This window comes from Aethalodelphis obliquidens, unplaced genomic scaffold, assembly GCF_003676395.1.
Source record: "Aethalodelphis obliquidens isolate GAN/ISIS:26980383/991018 unplaced genomic scaffold, ASM367639v1 scaffold30, whole genome shotgun sequence".
NCBI lineage: Eukaryota > Metazoa > Chordata > Mammalia > Artiodactyla > Delphinidae > Aethalodelphis > Aethalodelphis obliquidens.
This window is the reverse complement of record NW_020837974.1, coordinates 8,480,531-8,496,929: the sequence shown is the minus strand read 5'-3', so window position 1 is coordinate 8,496,929 and position 16,399 is coordinate 8,480,531. Positions and strand designations below refer to the sequence as shown.

The 16,399-nt window shown below is 42.3% G+C and overlaps 1 protein-coding gene across 12 annotated transcripts in view; it reads right to left on the bottom strand.

Moving 5' to 3' along the window:
• The window catches only part of STYXL1 (serine/threonine/tyrosine interacting like 1), a 67,666-nt gene that overhangs the window by 5,881 nt on the left and 45,386 nt on the right, over positions 1 to 16,399 (bottom strand). For 8 of the 12 annotated variants that reach the window (XM_027126117.1, XM_027126118.1, XM_027126114.1 and 5 more), the window contains 3 exons: positions 13,817 to 13,962; positions 5,288 to 5,385; positions 3,572 to 3,684 (listed from right to left, as the gene is read on the bottom strand). In XM_027126117.1, the coding sequence (XP_026981918.1) occupies positions 3,572 to 3,684; positions 5,288 to 5,385; positions 13,817 to 13,962 (357 nt within the window). Of the gene's footprint in view, positions 1 to 1,556; positions 1,604 to 3,571; positions 3,685 to 5,287; positions 5,386 to 13,816; positions 13,963 to 16,094; positions 16,168 to 16,399 lie in introns of all 12 variants that reach the window. The other 4 variants (XM_027126123.1, XM_027126124.1, XM_027126125.1 and 1 more) reach the window with 2 other exon arrangements.

Below are 16,399 nucleotides of genomic sequence, written 5' to 3'. Positions count from 1 at the left end.
GCAATACCCCACTTTCATCAATGGATAGATCATTCAGAAAAAATCAGTAAGGAAACACTGGACTTAAGCTACACATAGACTTAACAGACATTTACAGAACACTCCATCCAAAAGCAGCAGAATACACTTTCTCTCAAGTGCAGATGGAACATTCTCCTGTATAGACCATATATTAGACCACAAAACAAGTGTTAATAAATTTAAGTTTAAAATCATATCAAGCGGACTTCCCTGGTGGCCCAGTGGCTAGGAATCCACCTGCCAATGCAGAGGACATGGGTTCAAGCCCTGGTCTGGGAAGATCCCACATGCCACAGAGCAACTAAGCCCGTGTGCCACAACTACTGAGCCTGTGCTCTAGAGCCCACAAGCCACAACTACTGAGACCGCATGACACAACTACTGAAGTCCGCCCGCCTAGAGCCCGTGCTCTGCAACAAGAGAAGCCACCGCAATGAGAAGCCTGCGCTTGCCATAACTAGAGAAAGCCCACGCACAGCAACGAGGAGCCAGTGCAGCCATTAATTAATTAATTAATTAATTAATGTGTCCAAAAAAATTTTTAGATCATATCAAGCATCTCTCCTATCTCTCCTAATCACAATGGTATGAAACTAGAAATCAATTACAAGAAGAAAACTGAAAAATTCACAAGTATGTGAAAAGTAAAGAACATGCTACTTAACAACCAATGGGTCAAAGAAGAATTCAAACAAGAACTCAAAAAATATCGAGTCAGATTAAATGGAAATATAACATACCAAAACTTATGAGATGCAACAAAAGCAGTTCTAAAAGGGAAGTTCATAGCAATAAGTGCCTACATTAAAAATAAGAAAGATCTCAAATAAATTACCTAACCTTACACCTCAAGGAACTAGAAAAAGAACAAACTAAGCCTAAAGTGAACAGAAGGAAGGAAATAACAAAGATCAGCGGGGAAATAAATGAAATAGCAACTTAAAAGACAATAGAAAAGATCAATGAAACTACCAGCTAGTTTTTTGAAAAGTAAAACAAAATAGACAAAGCTTTAGCTAGATTCACCAAGAAAAAAAGAGAGAGGACTCAAATAAATAATACTAGAAATGAAAAAGGAGACATTAAACTGATACCACAGAAATACAAAAGATAGTAAGAAATCAGACAACCTAGAAGAAACGGATAAATTCCTAGAAATGCACAACTTACCAGGACTTAGCCATGAAGAAATAAGAAAATCTGAACAGACCAGTTACTAGCAAAGAGATGGAATCAGTAATCGAAAACCTCCCAAAAAACAAAAGTCCAGGACCAGATGGCTTCACTGGCAAATTCTACCAAACATTTGAACAAGAATTAATACCAATCCTTCTCAAACTCTTCCAAAAAACAGAAGAGGAGGGAACACTCCCAAATTCATTCTGTGAGGCCAGCATTACCCTGACACCAAAACCAGACAAGGACACCACAAGAAAAGAAAATTACAGGCCAATATCACTGATGAACATAAATACAAAATCCTCAACAAAATTTTAGCAAACTGAATTCAACAATACATTAAAAGGATCACACACCATGGTCAAGTGGGATTTGTTCCAGGGATGTATGGATGGTTCAACATCTGCAAAACAATCAATGTGATACATCAAATTAACAAAATGAAAGATAAAAATCATATGATCATCTCAAGAGATGCATAAAAAGCATTTGACAATATTCAACATCAATTTATGATAAAAATTCTCAACTAAGTGTGTACAGAGGGAATGTACCTCAACATAATAAAGGCCATATACGACAAGCTGACAGCTAACATCATACTCAACAGTGAAAAGTTGGAAGCTTTTCCTCTAAGATCAGGAAGAAGACAAGGATGCCTACTCTTACCACATTTATTCAACATAGTATTTCAAGTCCTAGACAGAGTAAGAAAAAGATATCCAAATCAGAAAGGAAGAAGTAAAACTGTCTCTCTTTACATACAACATATATATAGAAAACCCTAAAGACTTCACAAAAAAACTGTTAGAACTAATAAACAAATTCAGTAAAGTTACAGGATACAAAATCAATATACAAAAATCAGCTGTGTTTCTATACACTGATAACAAACTATCAGAAATAGAAATTAAGAAAATAATCCCAATTGCATCAGAAAGAGTAAGATACCTAGGAATAAATTTAACCAAGGAGGTGAAAGACTTGTACACTGAAAACTGTGACACTGATGAAAGAAATTAAAGACGACACAAATAAATAGAAAGATACTCCATGCTCATGGATTGGAGGAATATTGTTAGAATGTCCATACTACCTAAAGCAATCTACAGATTGAACACAATCCCTATCAAAATCCCAAAGGTAGCTTTCAGAGAAATAGAATAAACAGTCCTAAAACTTGTATGGAACGACAAGACCCCCAAATAGCCAAAGCAAACTTGAGGAAGAAGAATAAAGCTAGAGGCATCATGCGTCCTGATTTCAAACTATATTACAAAGCTATAGTAATCAAAGCAGTATGGTATTGGCATAAAATATATATACACATAGATCAATGGAATAGAATAGAGATCCCAGAAATAAGCCCATACATATATGGTCAATTAATTTAGGACAAAGGAGTTAATAATATGCAATGACAAAAGAACGGTCTCTTCAATAAGTAGTGCTGGGAAAACTGGACAGTCACATGCAAAAGAATGAAACTGGTGGGAATTCCCTGGCAGTCCAGTGGTTAGGACTCCATGCTTCCACTGCCAGGGGCTCAGGTTCAATCCCTGGTTGGGGAACTAAGATCCCGCAAGCCACACAGTGCAGCCAAAAAACAAAAGAAACTGGACCACTATCCTACACCATACACAAAAATCAACTCAAAATGGATTAAAGGCTCAAGTGGAAGACCTGAAATCATAAAACTACTAGAAGAAAACATAGGTGGTAAACTCCTTGACATCAGTCTGGTGGTAACTTTTTGGATTTGACACCAAAAGCAAAGGCAACAAAAGCAAAAATAAACAAGTGGGACTACATCAAACTAAAAGGCTTCTGCATAGCAAAGGAAACCATCAACAAAATGAAAAGGCAACCTAAGAAACGGGAGAAAATATCTGCAAATCATGTAACTGATAATGGGTTAATACCCAAAATATATAAAGAATTCATACAACTCAATAGCAAAAAAACAAAAAATCTGATTTTTAAAAGGGCCAAGATTCTGAATAGACATTTTTCCAAAGAAGACATACAGATGGTCAAGAGTCAAAATGCACCTCCCTTGGAAAACCCTGAACAAACACTGGTACACAGACTGACAGCATTGGGGGACACACAGATGGTGCTGCTGGCCACAGCCTTGCCCAGCCTGAGTCCCTGGGCCTGCCCTGTCTGCCCAGCCTCAGGTCTCTAACCCAGATCTCGGGTTCCTTCCCTTGGATGTGGTATGCTGGGTAAAGCCCTGGACTTGGGGCTCCACTCCCTGACCCTTCCCTCCCAAACCCCCCACCCCCAATTAAGGCCCCAAGTCGGTGCTGGAGACCCACTCCTCTGAGGCGCAGCTCTGACCCCACCTCCTGGACCAGGGAATACATACCTTCAGGGTCTGCTCATTTCGGTGCATAAGGTAGGCCAAGATGGCCGCACAGCTGCGACTGATGCCCATGGTGGAAAAGACCAGGATGACAGAGCCAAGCTCCAGGTGAATTTCTGCAAAAGGAAGGAAAGGTGTGAGGTTGTGCGTGGCCCCCTTCCTTGTGGGTCTGTAAGATGACTGGCCTCAGTGGGTCCAAGAGTAGGTTCAGAACCAGCACACCATGGTCTAGGCAAGTCACATGACATCTCTAGGATACTGTTTCATTGCCTGGCAAATGGGGATCCTCAGACTTAGCTGGCAGTTCAAGAGAATCACGCCTGGGCACTCAGCATTATCATGCAAAGGCCTTCTCTGGGCTATGAAGGCTTCCATCCCAGGAAGGTCTGCTACCAGTTGACCTCCCCGGGTAGGGATAAAAGGACTATACCCCAAGGGCACTTGGGTGCTGATAGAGGCAGTGTAGCCTGGATGTGAATCACAACCAGTAAGTACTGGCTGTTGGGCTTGGGCACTCTAACCCACAGTTTCCTCATCTGGAAAATGTGACAACAGTATACTACCTACCTGATAAGATTTTGCACTGTGCTTAGCCCAGTGCCTGGCACACAAGTGTCAGCTAACCACACTCAATAATGCCCCTGGGGCTGTCAATCTCACCCAGTGAGGGGTGGGAAGGAAATCTAAGCTGGCATCTTAGGCTGGTTGGTAACCCCCAAGAACTGAAGATAAATATACCAAGTGCAAAATCACAGACTGTCAGAGCTGGAGGATGACTCAAATGATTAAGGCCAACTGCCTCATTGTATGGATAAGGAAACTGAGGCACAGAGAAGTTAAGGGTTGGCTCAGAGCCACCCAGTGAGGTAGAGCTGGAGAGGGGGCTTCTTTGGGCCATAGGGCTCTGCCACCCCATGATGGGACCCAGGGCAAGTCTCAGTCTCAGCTCCTAGGCAAGTGATAGTTACAACCTCCCAGAAAAATAAAGGATGTCTGGGCCAAAATGCCATTCTCAGGCTGGGGACTGTGTTGGTGCTGAGCAGGCCGTCCTGGGGTGGGCCTCTAACCGGACACAACCTTGCTCTCTCCAGGGATCTTGCTCTCCTTAGGATGACTGAAAACTCCACCCTCAGGGAGGCAAGCGGCTGGTGGGCACTGCTGTGTGTGGTAGGAGAACAGAAGGGGCACTGGGCCCACACACTGGGGACCATGAAATTTAGAGATGGAAGGGCTCTGGAGTCTTCCTTCTACCCCACCATACTGACCAGAGAGGAGGGTCGGGACAGAGTGAGATTCACCTGCAGGTCACCGGAGCCTAGCCTGGAGCAGGTCTTCATGAACATATGCACCCAGGATGGGCCAGCACCCTCATTTCACAACAGGCACAGTGATGCCGAGACTGGAGCTTGGCCAGGCATGAAAGGACATAGCGATCCAGCCAGGGCCAGAACACAGGGCACTCAATCCACAGTCTGGGGCTCTCATTTGGCCCCACTGCTCCCAAGGTAAACGCATGGCTGCCCATATTTCCAAGGACCCCCCGGGGGGCAGGCTTGTCCCAGGGCTTGGCCACACCTGGCTGGGCATGTGCTGGGCCCTGCCCTTTTTCTCCTGAGTGCTGGGAGTGGCAGTCAGCAATAGGCATGTGGATGAGGTACCACAGCCCCTCTGCTCCCTGGGCACAGACCAGTTGTTGCCTGGTTAAAGAATGCTCCTTACCAATGAAGTGACAGAGGTGGCGTAAAAAGGGTGTAATGTTGGCTTCCAGGGAATCTTCTATCTGGATGTGCAGAAGCCTGTCGGCGTCACCTGCAAAACTAAATAGAAGAAAAGCACAGGTAATCAGGCAAACTCACACAGAGCCCTACTGTGGCATCCTTCACCCACAGCAATGGGATCATAGGGGAAGGAGGCTGAACTAGCATCAGGGAGATGTGGGCAAATAAATGAACCCCTCTCAAAAAAACAGCACCTACCTCATAGGGGTGTTGTGTAGATTAAGTCAATTAATCTATGTAAAGCATTCAGCAATCTGCTTGGCACATGGTAGTGCCCAATAAATGTGACATTATTATTATTAAACAAACCTGATGCTTTCCTAGAATACAGCAAAGATAGTGAGGGTGGAAAGGAATATGTAATGAATCTGCTATGTTAAATGGAGAAAGCAAGGTGAGAAGGATGGAGAGTGGTGGGCCTGCTATTTTAGATAGGATGGTCGTGGAAGGCTTTACTGAGGAGGTAACACTTGGGCAGAAGTTTAAAGGAGGTGACAGAACAAGCCAGGCAGTTATATGAGGAAAGAGTGTTCCAGGTAGGGAATACAAGTGCAAAGGCCCTGAGGGCAGTGTGTTTCATATGTTTGAGAAACAATAGGGAGATCAGAGTGGCTAGAGCTTTACCATCAAGGGGGAAAGAGGAGGGAGATGAGGTATGTGGCATGTTTAATGAGAAGATGCCCACAAGGAGCTTGGCACAATGCCTAGTGTGCAGTGCGCACTTGGTAAATGTTATTTATGAAGACTGTGGCCTACTGGTGACATTCATTCACTGTGGTATGCAGAAAGTTGCAGCAGATTCAGAAATGAAAATATCCTGGTTTAGTTTCTGCATGAGCACTTGCTGTGACAAATACAAGCGCAATTCACCCTGCATTCATTCATTCGTCCGTCCATCCTTCCCTTCCCCCTCATCCCTCTCTCCCTCCACACCTGACCACCCATCCACCATCCATTCACCCATCTATCCCCAACCATTCATTCTTTCCTCAGATACACACTCAATGCCTACTGTGTGCCAGACCTTGAGCTGGACCCTAGTGGACACAAGATGAATCAAATAGGGCCCCTCCCAGCTTCAAGGAGCTCCCAGTCTGATGGGGGAGGCAGACGCATAAACAAATGGCCCCAATCCAACTGGCTAGGTTTTAGGATAAAGACCTGCACGTGCTCCTGAAGAGGAAGGCCAGGGAAAAGTCGAGGGAGCTGGGGAAAGCCTTACAACGGAGGAGACATCTGGGTGGAGAAGACTGAAGGATACAAGGTTAATATATAAAAACCAACTGGATTTCTATATACTAGCAACAATCAGAAATTTAAATTTTATTTGAGTTTTCTTGGCTATGCCGCGCAGTTTGTGGGATCTTAGTTCCCCGACCAGGGATTGAATCCAGGCCCCAGGAGTGAAAGCGCAGAGTCCTAACCACCAGCGAATTCCCAAGAAATTTATAATTTAAATATACCATTTATAATCACATCAAAAATATCAAATACTTAGGGAGAAATCTGATACAAGATGTGCAAGAACTGTACACTGAAAACTATAAAACATTGCTGAAAGAAACCAAAGAGCAAAGTAAACGGAAAGATAGACCATGTTAATGAATCGGGAGATTCAACATTTTTAAGATGTCAATCAATTCTTCACAAATTGCCCTATGGAATCCATTCAATCCCAGTCCAAATTCCAACAAGCTTCTGTATAGAAACTGACAAGTTGATTCTAAAATTTATATGGAAATTCAAAGGAAACAGCTTTGAAAAAGAACAACAAAATTAGAGGACTAACACTACCTGACTTCAAGATTTATTATAAAGCTACAGTAATCAAGTGTGGAACTGATAATAAGGTCCTACTGTATAGCACAGGGAACTATATTGAATATCCTGTGATAAACCATAACAGAAAAGAATATGAAAAAGAATATATATCTATAACTGAGTCACTTTGCTATACAGCAGAAATTAACACAACATTGTAAATCACCTATACTTTTTTTTTAATTAATTAATTTATTTTATTTATCTATTTTGGCCGTGTTGGGTCTTCATTGCTGCGCGCAGGCTTTCTCTAGTTGCGGCAAGCGGGGGCTACTCTTCATTGCAGTGTGCGGGCTTCTCATTGCGGTGGCTTCTCTTGCTGCAGAGCACGGGCTCTAGGAGCGTGGGCTTCGGTAGTTGCAGCATGTGGGCTCAGTAGTTGTGGCTCACAGGCTCTAGAGCACAGGCTCAATAGTTGTGGCGCACAGGCTTAGTTGCTCCGCGGCATGTGGGATCTTCCCGGACCAGGGAAAGAACCCGTGTTCCCTGCACTGGCAGGCGGATTCTCAACCACTGCGCCACCAGGGAAGCCCCAATCAACTATACTTTAATAAAATTTTTTTTAAAAGAGAAAAACAAGTGTGGGAAACTGGTATAAAGAAAAACATAGATCAATGAAAAAGAACAAAGAATCCAGATATAATCCTGTACACGTATGGTCACCTGATTTTCAACAAAGGTATCAAAGCAATTCAACAGGAAAAGGATCACCTTTTCAACAGTGATGACTTCCACATACAAAACAATGAACTTTGTTCCATATCAGGCACCATATACAAAAACTGATTTCAAAATGTATCACAGGGGGGCTTCCCTGGTGGCGCAGTGGTTGAGAGTATGCCTGCTGATGCAGGGGATGCGGGTTCTTGCCCCGGTCCAGGAAGATCCCACATGCCGCGGAGCGGCTGGGCCTGTGAGCCATGGCTGCTGAGCCTGCGCGTCCGGAGCCTGTGCTCCACAACAGGAGAGGCCACAACAGTGAGAGGCCCGCGTACCGCAAAAAAAAAAAAAAAAAAAAAAACCACAAAATGTATCACAGGGGACTTCCCTGGTGGTCCAGTGGGTAAGACTCTGTGCTCCCATTACAGGGGGCACAGGTTCGATCCCTGGTGGGGGAACTATGATCCTGTATGCATGCCACAACGAAGAAGTCCACATGCCACAACTAAGACCTGAAGCAATAAATAAATATTTTTTTTTAAATGTATCATAAAACGTGAAGGTTAAAACTACAAAACTTTTAGAAGACAATAGAGGAGAAAATCTTGGCATAATTCAAGTGTCCGTGTGTGCGTGGGTCTGTGTTTGGACTCCATTTTGCTCCATTGGTTTATTTTTCTATCCTGCACCAATATCACAATGCCTTACTTGCTGTGGTTCTTTTTAAGTCTTCGTAACTGGTCAAGTCAATTTTCCCATTTGTTATTATTCACTATTCAGCTATTTTTTTAAATTATTTTATTTTATTTATTTTTGGCTGTGTTGGGTCTTCTATTCAGCTATTTTTGCCCTTTGTATTTCCATATAAAATTTAAAATCACTGTATCAATTTTCACAAATCCATTGGAATTTTATTGGCATTCCATTGAATCTATAGATCAATTGGGGCAAGAATCAACATCTTTACAAAATTGATTCTTCTAATCCACAACTACGGTACATCCTCTGTTTATTCAGGTGATCTTTACTAACATCCTCTAGCTATTTAGATAATCTTTAGTAATTCACAGTAATGCTGTATACTTTTCTGTGTAGAGATCTTGCACATCTTTCAATAGGTATAATCCTAGATATTTAATATTTTTGTCCTATTGTAAATTGTATGCTTTTAAAATTTCAGCAAATTTATTTAAGTCCAATAATTTATCTGCAGGTTGTTTTGGCTTTTCTGTGTATACAATTAGACTGTGTATAATGACAGGTTTTGTTCCCTTTTGATTCCTATTTTATTTCTTTTACTTGCCATATTTCACCAACTAGAACCTCCAGTACAATGTTAAATAGAAGTGGTGATAGTTGCATCTTTGTCTTATTCCCAGGCTCAGAGGGAAAACTTTCAACATTTCATCATTTGTGATGTTTGCTATAGAGATTTTTGTAGAATTTTATTTTTGGATCAAAGAAGTTCCCTTCTATTCTCAGTTTGCAAAGATTTTTTTTTTTTTGCGGTACGCGGGCCTCTCACTGTTGTGGCTTCTCCCATTGCAGAGCACAGGCTCCGGACACGCAGGCTCAGCGGCCATGGCTCACGGTCCCAGCCACTCTGCGGCATGTGGGATCTTCCCGGACTGGGGCACGAACCTGTGTCCCCTGCATCGGCAGGCAGGCTCTCAACCACTGCGCCACAGGGAAGCCCTAGAAGCCCCTTTTACAGATGGTTATTTGTGCTTTCTCTCTTTTTGGCCAAGGGTTTATCAAATTTATTATTTTTGTAAAACTATTTTGACTTTCTAGGTCCTATTTTATTGTTTCTAGTTCATTTTATCTGCTTTTATTATTCCTTCCTTCCTTATTTGAGTTTAGTTTGCTGTTTCTTTGGTAATTTCTTGAGATAAATGCGTAACTAGTTGATTTTTAGCCTTTCTCCTTTTTAATAGATGCATTTAAAGCTATAAATTTCCCTCACAGCTTAGCTACACTCCACAAGTTCTGATATATTCTATTTTCATTATCATATAGTTGAAACTATTTCATAATTTCCATTGTGAGTTCTTTTTTGATCCATGAGCTGTTGTAAAATTTATTTCTAAGCTTCTAGGAATTTCCTAATTATATTTGCAAATTATTGTTTTCTACATTAACTCCACAGTGGTTGAAAGCCAACTCTATATGATTTGCATCTCCTGAAATTGGTTGAATCTTGTTTTAGGAACTATCATATTGTCAGTTTTTATAAATCTATTTCTTTTTAAGTAAGCATTGGTAGCTTGAGTCTTCTGAGGAAACTGTTAATTTTTCAAATGTATTGGCATAAAGTTCCTCATAATCTTCCAAATTATTCTATTTTTAATTAAAAATTTTATTGAGATCAGTGTAGATGATCATTTATAGTTTTTATCAAATTTGGAAAATTCTGGCCATTGTTTCTTCAATGTTTCCTGTCTCCCCATTCTCCTTTCCTTTGGAGATTCTAATTACACGTATGTTAGGCCACCTGAAGCTGTCTCAGTCTCACTGAAGTTCTACTCTAGTTTCTTTTTTTAAGTCTTTTTCTTCTCTATGTTTCATTTTGTATACTTCTATTGCTATGTCTCCAAATTCAGCAATCTTTTCTTCCACAGTGTCTAATCTTTTAATTCTATCCAGTATATTTTTCATCTCAGACTGTACTTTTCATCCCTAATATAGGGCTAAGTTTTTCCTCACTACTGAAGCAGCAGTCTTCTAAGTACTCTGTTTGATGCACTGTATATTGTGAGTTTTGTTTAATCTGACTGGAAACACAAACTACTCCTGGCCCCACATAATCTCTGGGGATTGTACCACCTGTTGATTTCTATTGGTTTTTCTCCCTGCCTTGAGTAGTTTTCTCACATGCATGTGCTTATTAGTACTTAGCTGAAGACACAGGAGGACTCTCTGAAGATATCCAGAGTCTTTCTTTGTACTCAGCTCTCTATTCTCCATGCAGGTCTCCTGCAAATTCTAGCCAGCTCAACAGCTCTGAGTCCTCAACTCAGAAAGAATCATAGGGTCTGTGTTGTGACCTGCAAACAATCTCCAGGCAATAAGCTGGTTCGATTGTGGAGCTCACCATTTTTTTTCCTCTCAGGAATCATTGTCCTGTGCTGTCTGTTGGCCATTGTCTGAAAAACCCTTGTTTTAGATGCTTTGTCTGAGTATTTTTAGTTGTTTAAGGTGGGGTTGTAAATCTGGTGCCATTTACTCTATCATGGCCAGAAATGCAAATTCTTCTCACTTACATTCTTTTTCTTAAATTTATTTTTGGCTGCACTGGGGCTTCATTGCTGCATGTGGGCTTTCTCTAGTTGCAGTGAGCGGGGGCTACTCTTCATTGCAGTGTGTGGGCTTCTCACTGCAGTGGTTTCTCTTGTTGCGGAGCACAGGCTCTAGGCACATGGGCTTCAGTAGTTGTGGCACGCGGACTCAGTAGTTGTGGCACGTGGACTCAGTAGTTGTGGCTCACAGGCTGTAGAGCACAGGCTCAGTAGTTGTGGTGCACAGGCTTAGTTGCTCCATGGCATGTGGGATCTTCCTGGACCAGGGTTCAAACCTGTGTCCCCTGAATGGGCAGGCAGATTCTTAACCACTGCGCCACCAGGGAAGTCCTCTCACTTACATTATTGAAGGATATATTCTCTGGGTACAAAATTGTGGGTTGGCAGTTATTTTCTTTCAGTGCTTTAAGGTTCTATTATTTATTGCTGGATAACAAAATATCCTAACACTCAGTGGCTTAAAACAATAAAAAATTATTATCTATCAATTTCTATGGATCAGGAATCTGGGAGCAGCTTATTTGGGTACCATTGGCTTAAAATCTCTCATAAAATTATAGACAAGCTGTTGTCATCTGGTCTCATCTGAAGACTCAATTAGAAGCTAATTCACATGACTTGGCAGGATTCAGTTTCTCACAGGCTTTTTGACTGAGGGCCTCAGTTCATTGCTAGCTGTTGGCTGAAGACTGTCAGGTCCTTGCCATGTGGACCTCTCCATAGGACAGCTCACCACATGGTAGCTGACTTCCTTCAGAATGAGTGAGCAAGAGAGAATGAGCGATACTGATGCCACAGTCTTTCTGTGACCCAATATCAGAAGTGACAGCCCATCACTTTTGCTTTATTCTATCCATTAGCACACATCAGTAAATCTAGCCCACATTCAATGCTGTGAATGGTAGGAGGTGGGGAATCACCAGAAAGGTTACCGACTACAAAGACGCATTCCATATTTCCTTCTAGTTGCAGTGATTTCTGTTGATGAGTCAGCTGTTAGTCTAATTATTGCTCCTTTGAAAGTAATGTCTCACTTCTCTGCTTCTTTTATTTTTTTGTGTGTGTGTGGTATGTGGGCCTCTCACTGTTGTGGCCTCTCCTGTTGCGGAGCACAGGCTCCAGACACACAGGCTCAGCGGCCATGGCTCACGGGCCCAGCCACTCCGCGGCATGTGGGATCCTCCCGGACCGGGGCACGAACCCGTGTCCCCTGCATTGGCAGGCGGACTCTCAACCACTGCGCCACCAGCCCTATTTTTATTTTTTTAATTAATTTATTTTTTGGCTGCGTTGGGTCTTCATTGCTGCATGCGGGCTTTTCTCTGGTTGCGGTGAGCGGGGTCTACTCTTCGTTGCGGTGTATGGGCTTCTCATTGTGCGGGCTTCTCATTGCGGGGGCTTCTCTTGTTGTGGAGCATGGGCTCTAGGCACGTGGGCTTCAGTAGCTGTGACACACGGGCTCAGTAGCTGTCACTCGTGGGCTCTAGAGCGCAGGCTCAGTAGTTGTGGCGCATGGGCTTAGTTGCTCCGCAGCATGTGGGATCTTCCCAGACCAGGGCTCAAACCTGTGTCCCCTGCATTGGCAGACGGATTCTTAACCACTGTGCCACCAGGGAAGCCCTCTGCTTCTTTTAATATGTTCTCTCTTTCTTTGGTTTTCAGCAGTTTCACTAAGTACCTATACGCAATTTTCTTTAGATTTATTGATTTTTATATAGTTTTTTTTTTACCAGATGCCTTACTGAATTCTTGTGTTATTTATATAAATTCTCTCTGAGCTGAATTTTATTAGCTTTGATCAGGAGCTAGAAGAGGTAGGTTGTACAGTGCAGGGGCCTTGGTGATCATGAGTGGACACAGCTGGGAAGACACAGGCTGACAAGCAAGGCTGTGCAGAACTTTCCTGCTCTTTGAACAATGATGAGTGAGGGTGTGTGGGTGTGTCTGTATGTTCCTAGCACCAAGGAAAATCTGAAATAAAGGTTGCTGTATCAAATGTTTCTGTCCTCTCAAAATTCATATGTTGAAACCTAATCCCCAAAGTGATGGTATTTGGAGGTGGGGCTTTGGGGAGGTAATTAGGTCATGAGGATAGAAATTGAAACCCTTATGAGCGGGATTAGTGCCTTTATAAAAGGGACCCTGGAGGGCTTTGCCCCTTCTGCCACGTGAGGATGCCATCTATGAACCAGAAAGCAGGCCTTCATCCGACGCTGAATCTGCCAGCGCCTTAATCTTGGACTTCCCAGCACCTTAATCTTGGACTTCCCAGCCTCCACACCATGAGAAATTCCGTTGTTCATAAGCCACCAGTCTACAGTATCCTGTTACAGCAGCCCAGATGGACCAAGAGAGGGGTCACTTCTCAGAGGGCCTGAGATAGGAGAAGCAGGGTAAACCAGGGTATTTTGCATCAGAATGTTAAGTACCAAGAAAGTATTATTTTGGTAAGATTTAAGTATGGGGTATGGGGCAAGTGTGGGGTCTCAGTCAGGGGCAGAGGATGCCATGGCCATGCCAGGCAATGAAGTGCAGGCCAGGAATAGATGAAAATAAATGCAGACCCTACTCCAGTGTATGCTGATTTCTAAAAGCCCTTTCAATTCTGTCAATGCATGCCACTAGGAATCTTATATAAATAAATTATACTAATATAAAAAAAACAAAAAAACAATGGTTTTTCTACTTACAACGGCCCTGTCTCCATGGAGACGTTGACATGTGCTTTGATTTTCAAATCCTTCTGAATTTTAGGGTTGCAGGCTTGCCTGAAATTTCCCAGGTAGATCCTGCCTGGCATTATCTCAACAGGGTACGGTTGGAAGGCATCCAGTTCCTGAGGTGGAGAAGGAGAAAGGCTGCTATGATAACAATCCCCAGAGAAGAAGTTGTTTTTGTTTCATCTCTTGAAATGTGGCTCAGCAAACAAGCTTAGAAAGACAAACTGGGACAGTGAATGAGACTAACCCAATGTTCATTGTGGCACTATTTATAATAGCCAAAACATGGAAGCAACCTAAATGTCCATTGACAGAGGAATGGATAAAGAAGATGTGGTACATATAACACATGGAATATTACTCAGCCGTAACACATGGAATATTACTCAGCCATAAAAAAGAATGAAATAATGCCCTTTGCAGCAACATGGATGGACATAGAGATTATCATACTAAGTGAAGTAAGTCAGACAGAGAAAGACAAATATCATATGATATCACTTATATGTGGAATCTAAAAAGGTGATACAAATGAACTTATTTACAAAATGGAAACAGACTCACAGACATAGAAAACAAACTTCTGGTTACCAAAGGGGAAAGGTAGAGGGGGGAAGGATAAATTAGGAGGTTGGGATTAACATATACACACTACTATATATAAAATAGATAATCAACAAGGACCTACTGAATAGCACAGAGAACTCTGCTCAGTATTCTGTAATAACCTATATGGGAAAACAATTTGAAAAAGAATGGATATATGTATATGAATAACTGAACCACTTTGCTGTATACCTGAGACTAACACAGCACTGTAAATCAGCTATATCCCAATATAAAATAAAAATTAAATTAAAAAAATTAAAAACAGGGACTTCCCTGGTGGTCCAGTGGTAAAGAATCCACCTTCCAACGCAGGGGACACGGGTTCAATCCCTGGTCAGGGAACTAAGATCCCACGTGCCGCGGGGCAAGTAAGCCCAAGCACCACAACTACAGAGCCCACACACCCTGGAGCCTGCACGCCACAACTAGAGAGAAGCCCGCGCGCTGCAACGAACAGCCCACGCCCCAACGAAAGACCTCTCATGCCTCAACAAAGATCCCACGTGCCGCAACTAAGACCCGACACAGCCCAAAATAAATAATTAATTAATAATAAATAAAGCTTTTTAAAAAAATTAAAAACAAAACTACCCTTTGATCCAGGAATCCCACTTTTGGTATATATCTGAAGGAAATGAAATCACCATCTTGAAGACATATCTGCACACACACCCCCGCCCCAGGATCATTTGAGCATTATTCACAAAGACATAGAAATGACCTAAGTGTCCATCAATGGATGAATGGATAAAGAAAATATGGCATATATACACAATGGAATATTGTTCAGCCATAAAGAAGAAGGAAATCCTGTCATTTGTGACAACATGAATGGACCTTGGGGCCATTGTGCTAAGAGAATAAGTCAGAAAAAAACAAATATTGCATGATCTCACTCATATGTAGAATCTAAAAAAGTGAAAGTCGGGACTTCCATGGCAGTCCAGTGGTTAAGACTCCACACTCTCAATTCAGGGGGCACAGGTTCTATCCCTGGTCAGGGAACTAAGATCCCACATGCCACACAGCGTGGCCAAAAATCATAATAAAATAATAAAATAAAATAAAAATTAAAAAGCGAAACTCATGGAAACAGAGTAGAGTGGTTGTTGCCAGGGGCTGTGGGGGTGAGGGAAATGGGGAGATGTTGGTCACGGTTATAAACTTCCAGATATAAGGCAAATAAGTTCTGGGGATCTAACGTACAACATGGTGACTACGGTTAACAACACAGGGCTTCCCTGGTGGCGCAGTGGTTAAGAATCCGCCTGCCAACGCAAGGGACACAGGTTCGAGCCCTGGTCCGGGAAGATCCCATACGCTGCGGAGCAACTAACTCCTTGCACCGCAACTGCTGAGCCTGCGCTCTAGAGCCCACAAACCACAACTACGGAAGCCCACGCGCCTAGAGCCCGTGCTCTGCAACATGAGAAGCCACTGCGATGAGAAGCCCGCGCACTGCAATGAAGAATAGCCCCCACTCGTCGCAACTAGAGAAAGCCCACGCACAGCAACGAAGACCCAATGCAGCCACAAGTAAACTTATTTTTTAAAAATACAGTATTATGTACTTGAAAGTTGCTAAGAAAGTACATCTTAAATGTTCTCATCTCACACACACACACAAAATGGTAATTACATGAGGTGACGGATGTGTTACTCTTATGGTAATCATTCTGCATATATGTGTGTCAAGTCATCTTGTTGTAAACCTTAAATTTACACAATGTTATATGTCAATTATATATCAAAGCCAGAGGGAAAATTACAAAATTTGATTGTTTCCAAGGAAAGATTATTAGAGCACCAATCAGGTGTTTAGAAACAATTATCATCAAATAATAAGACTCATCTTACAAACAAGTTGGAAAACAGCCAGAAAAGCATGCCAGTCGAAGACTGTTCTCAAAGCATGCCTCCAGGAAACTGAGAACTAATGGAAAT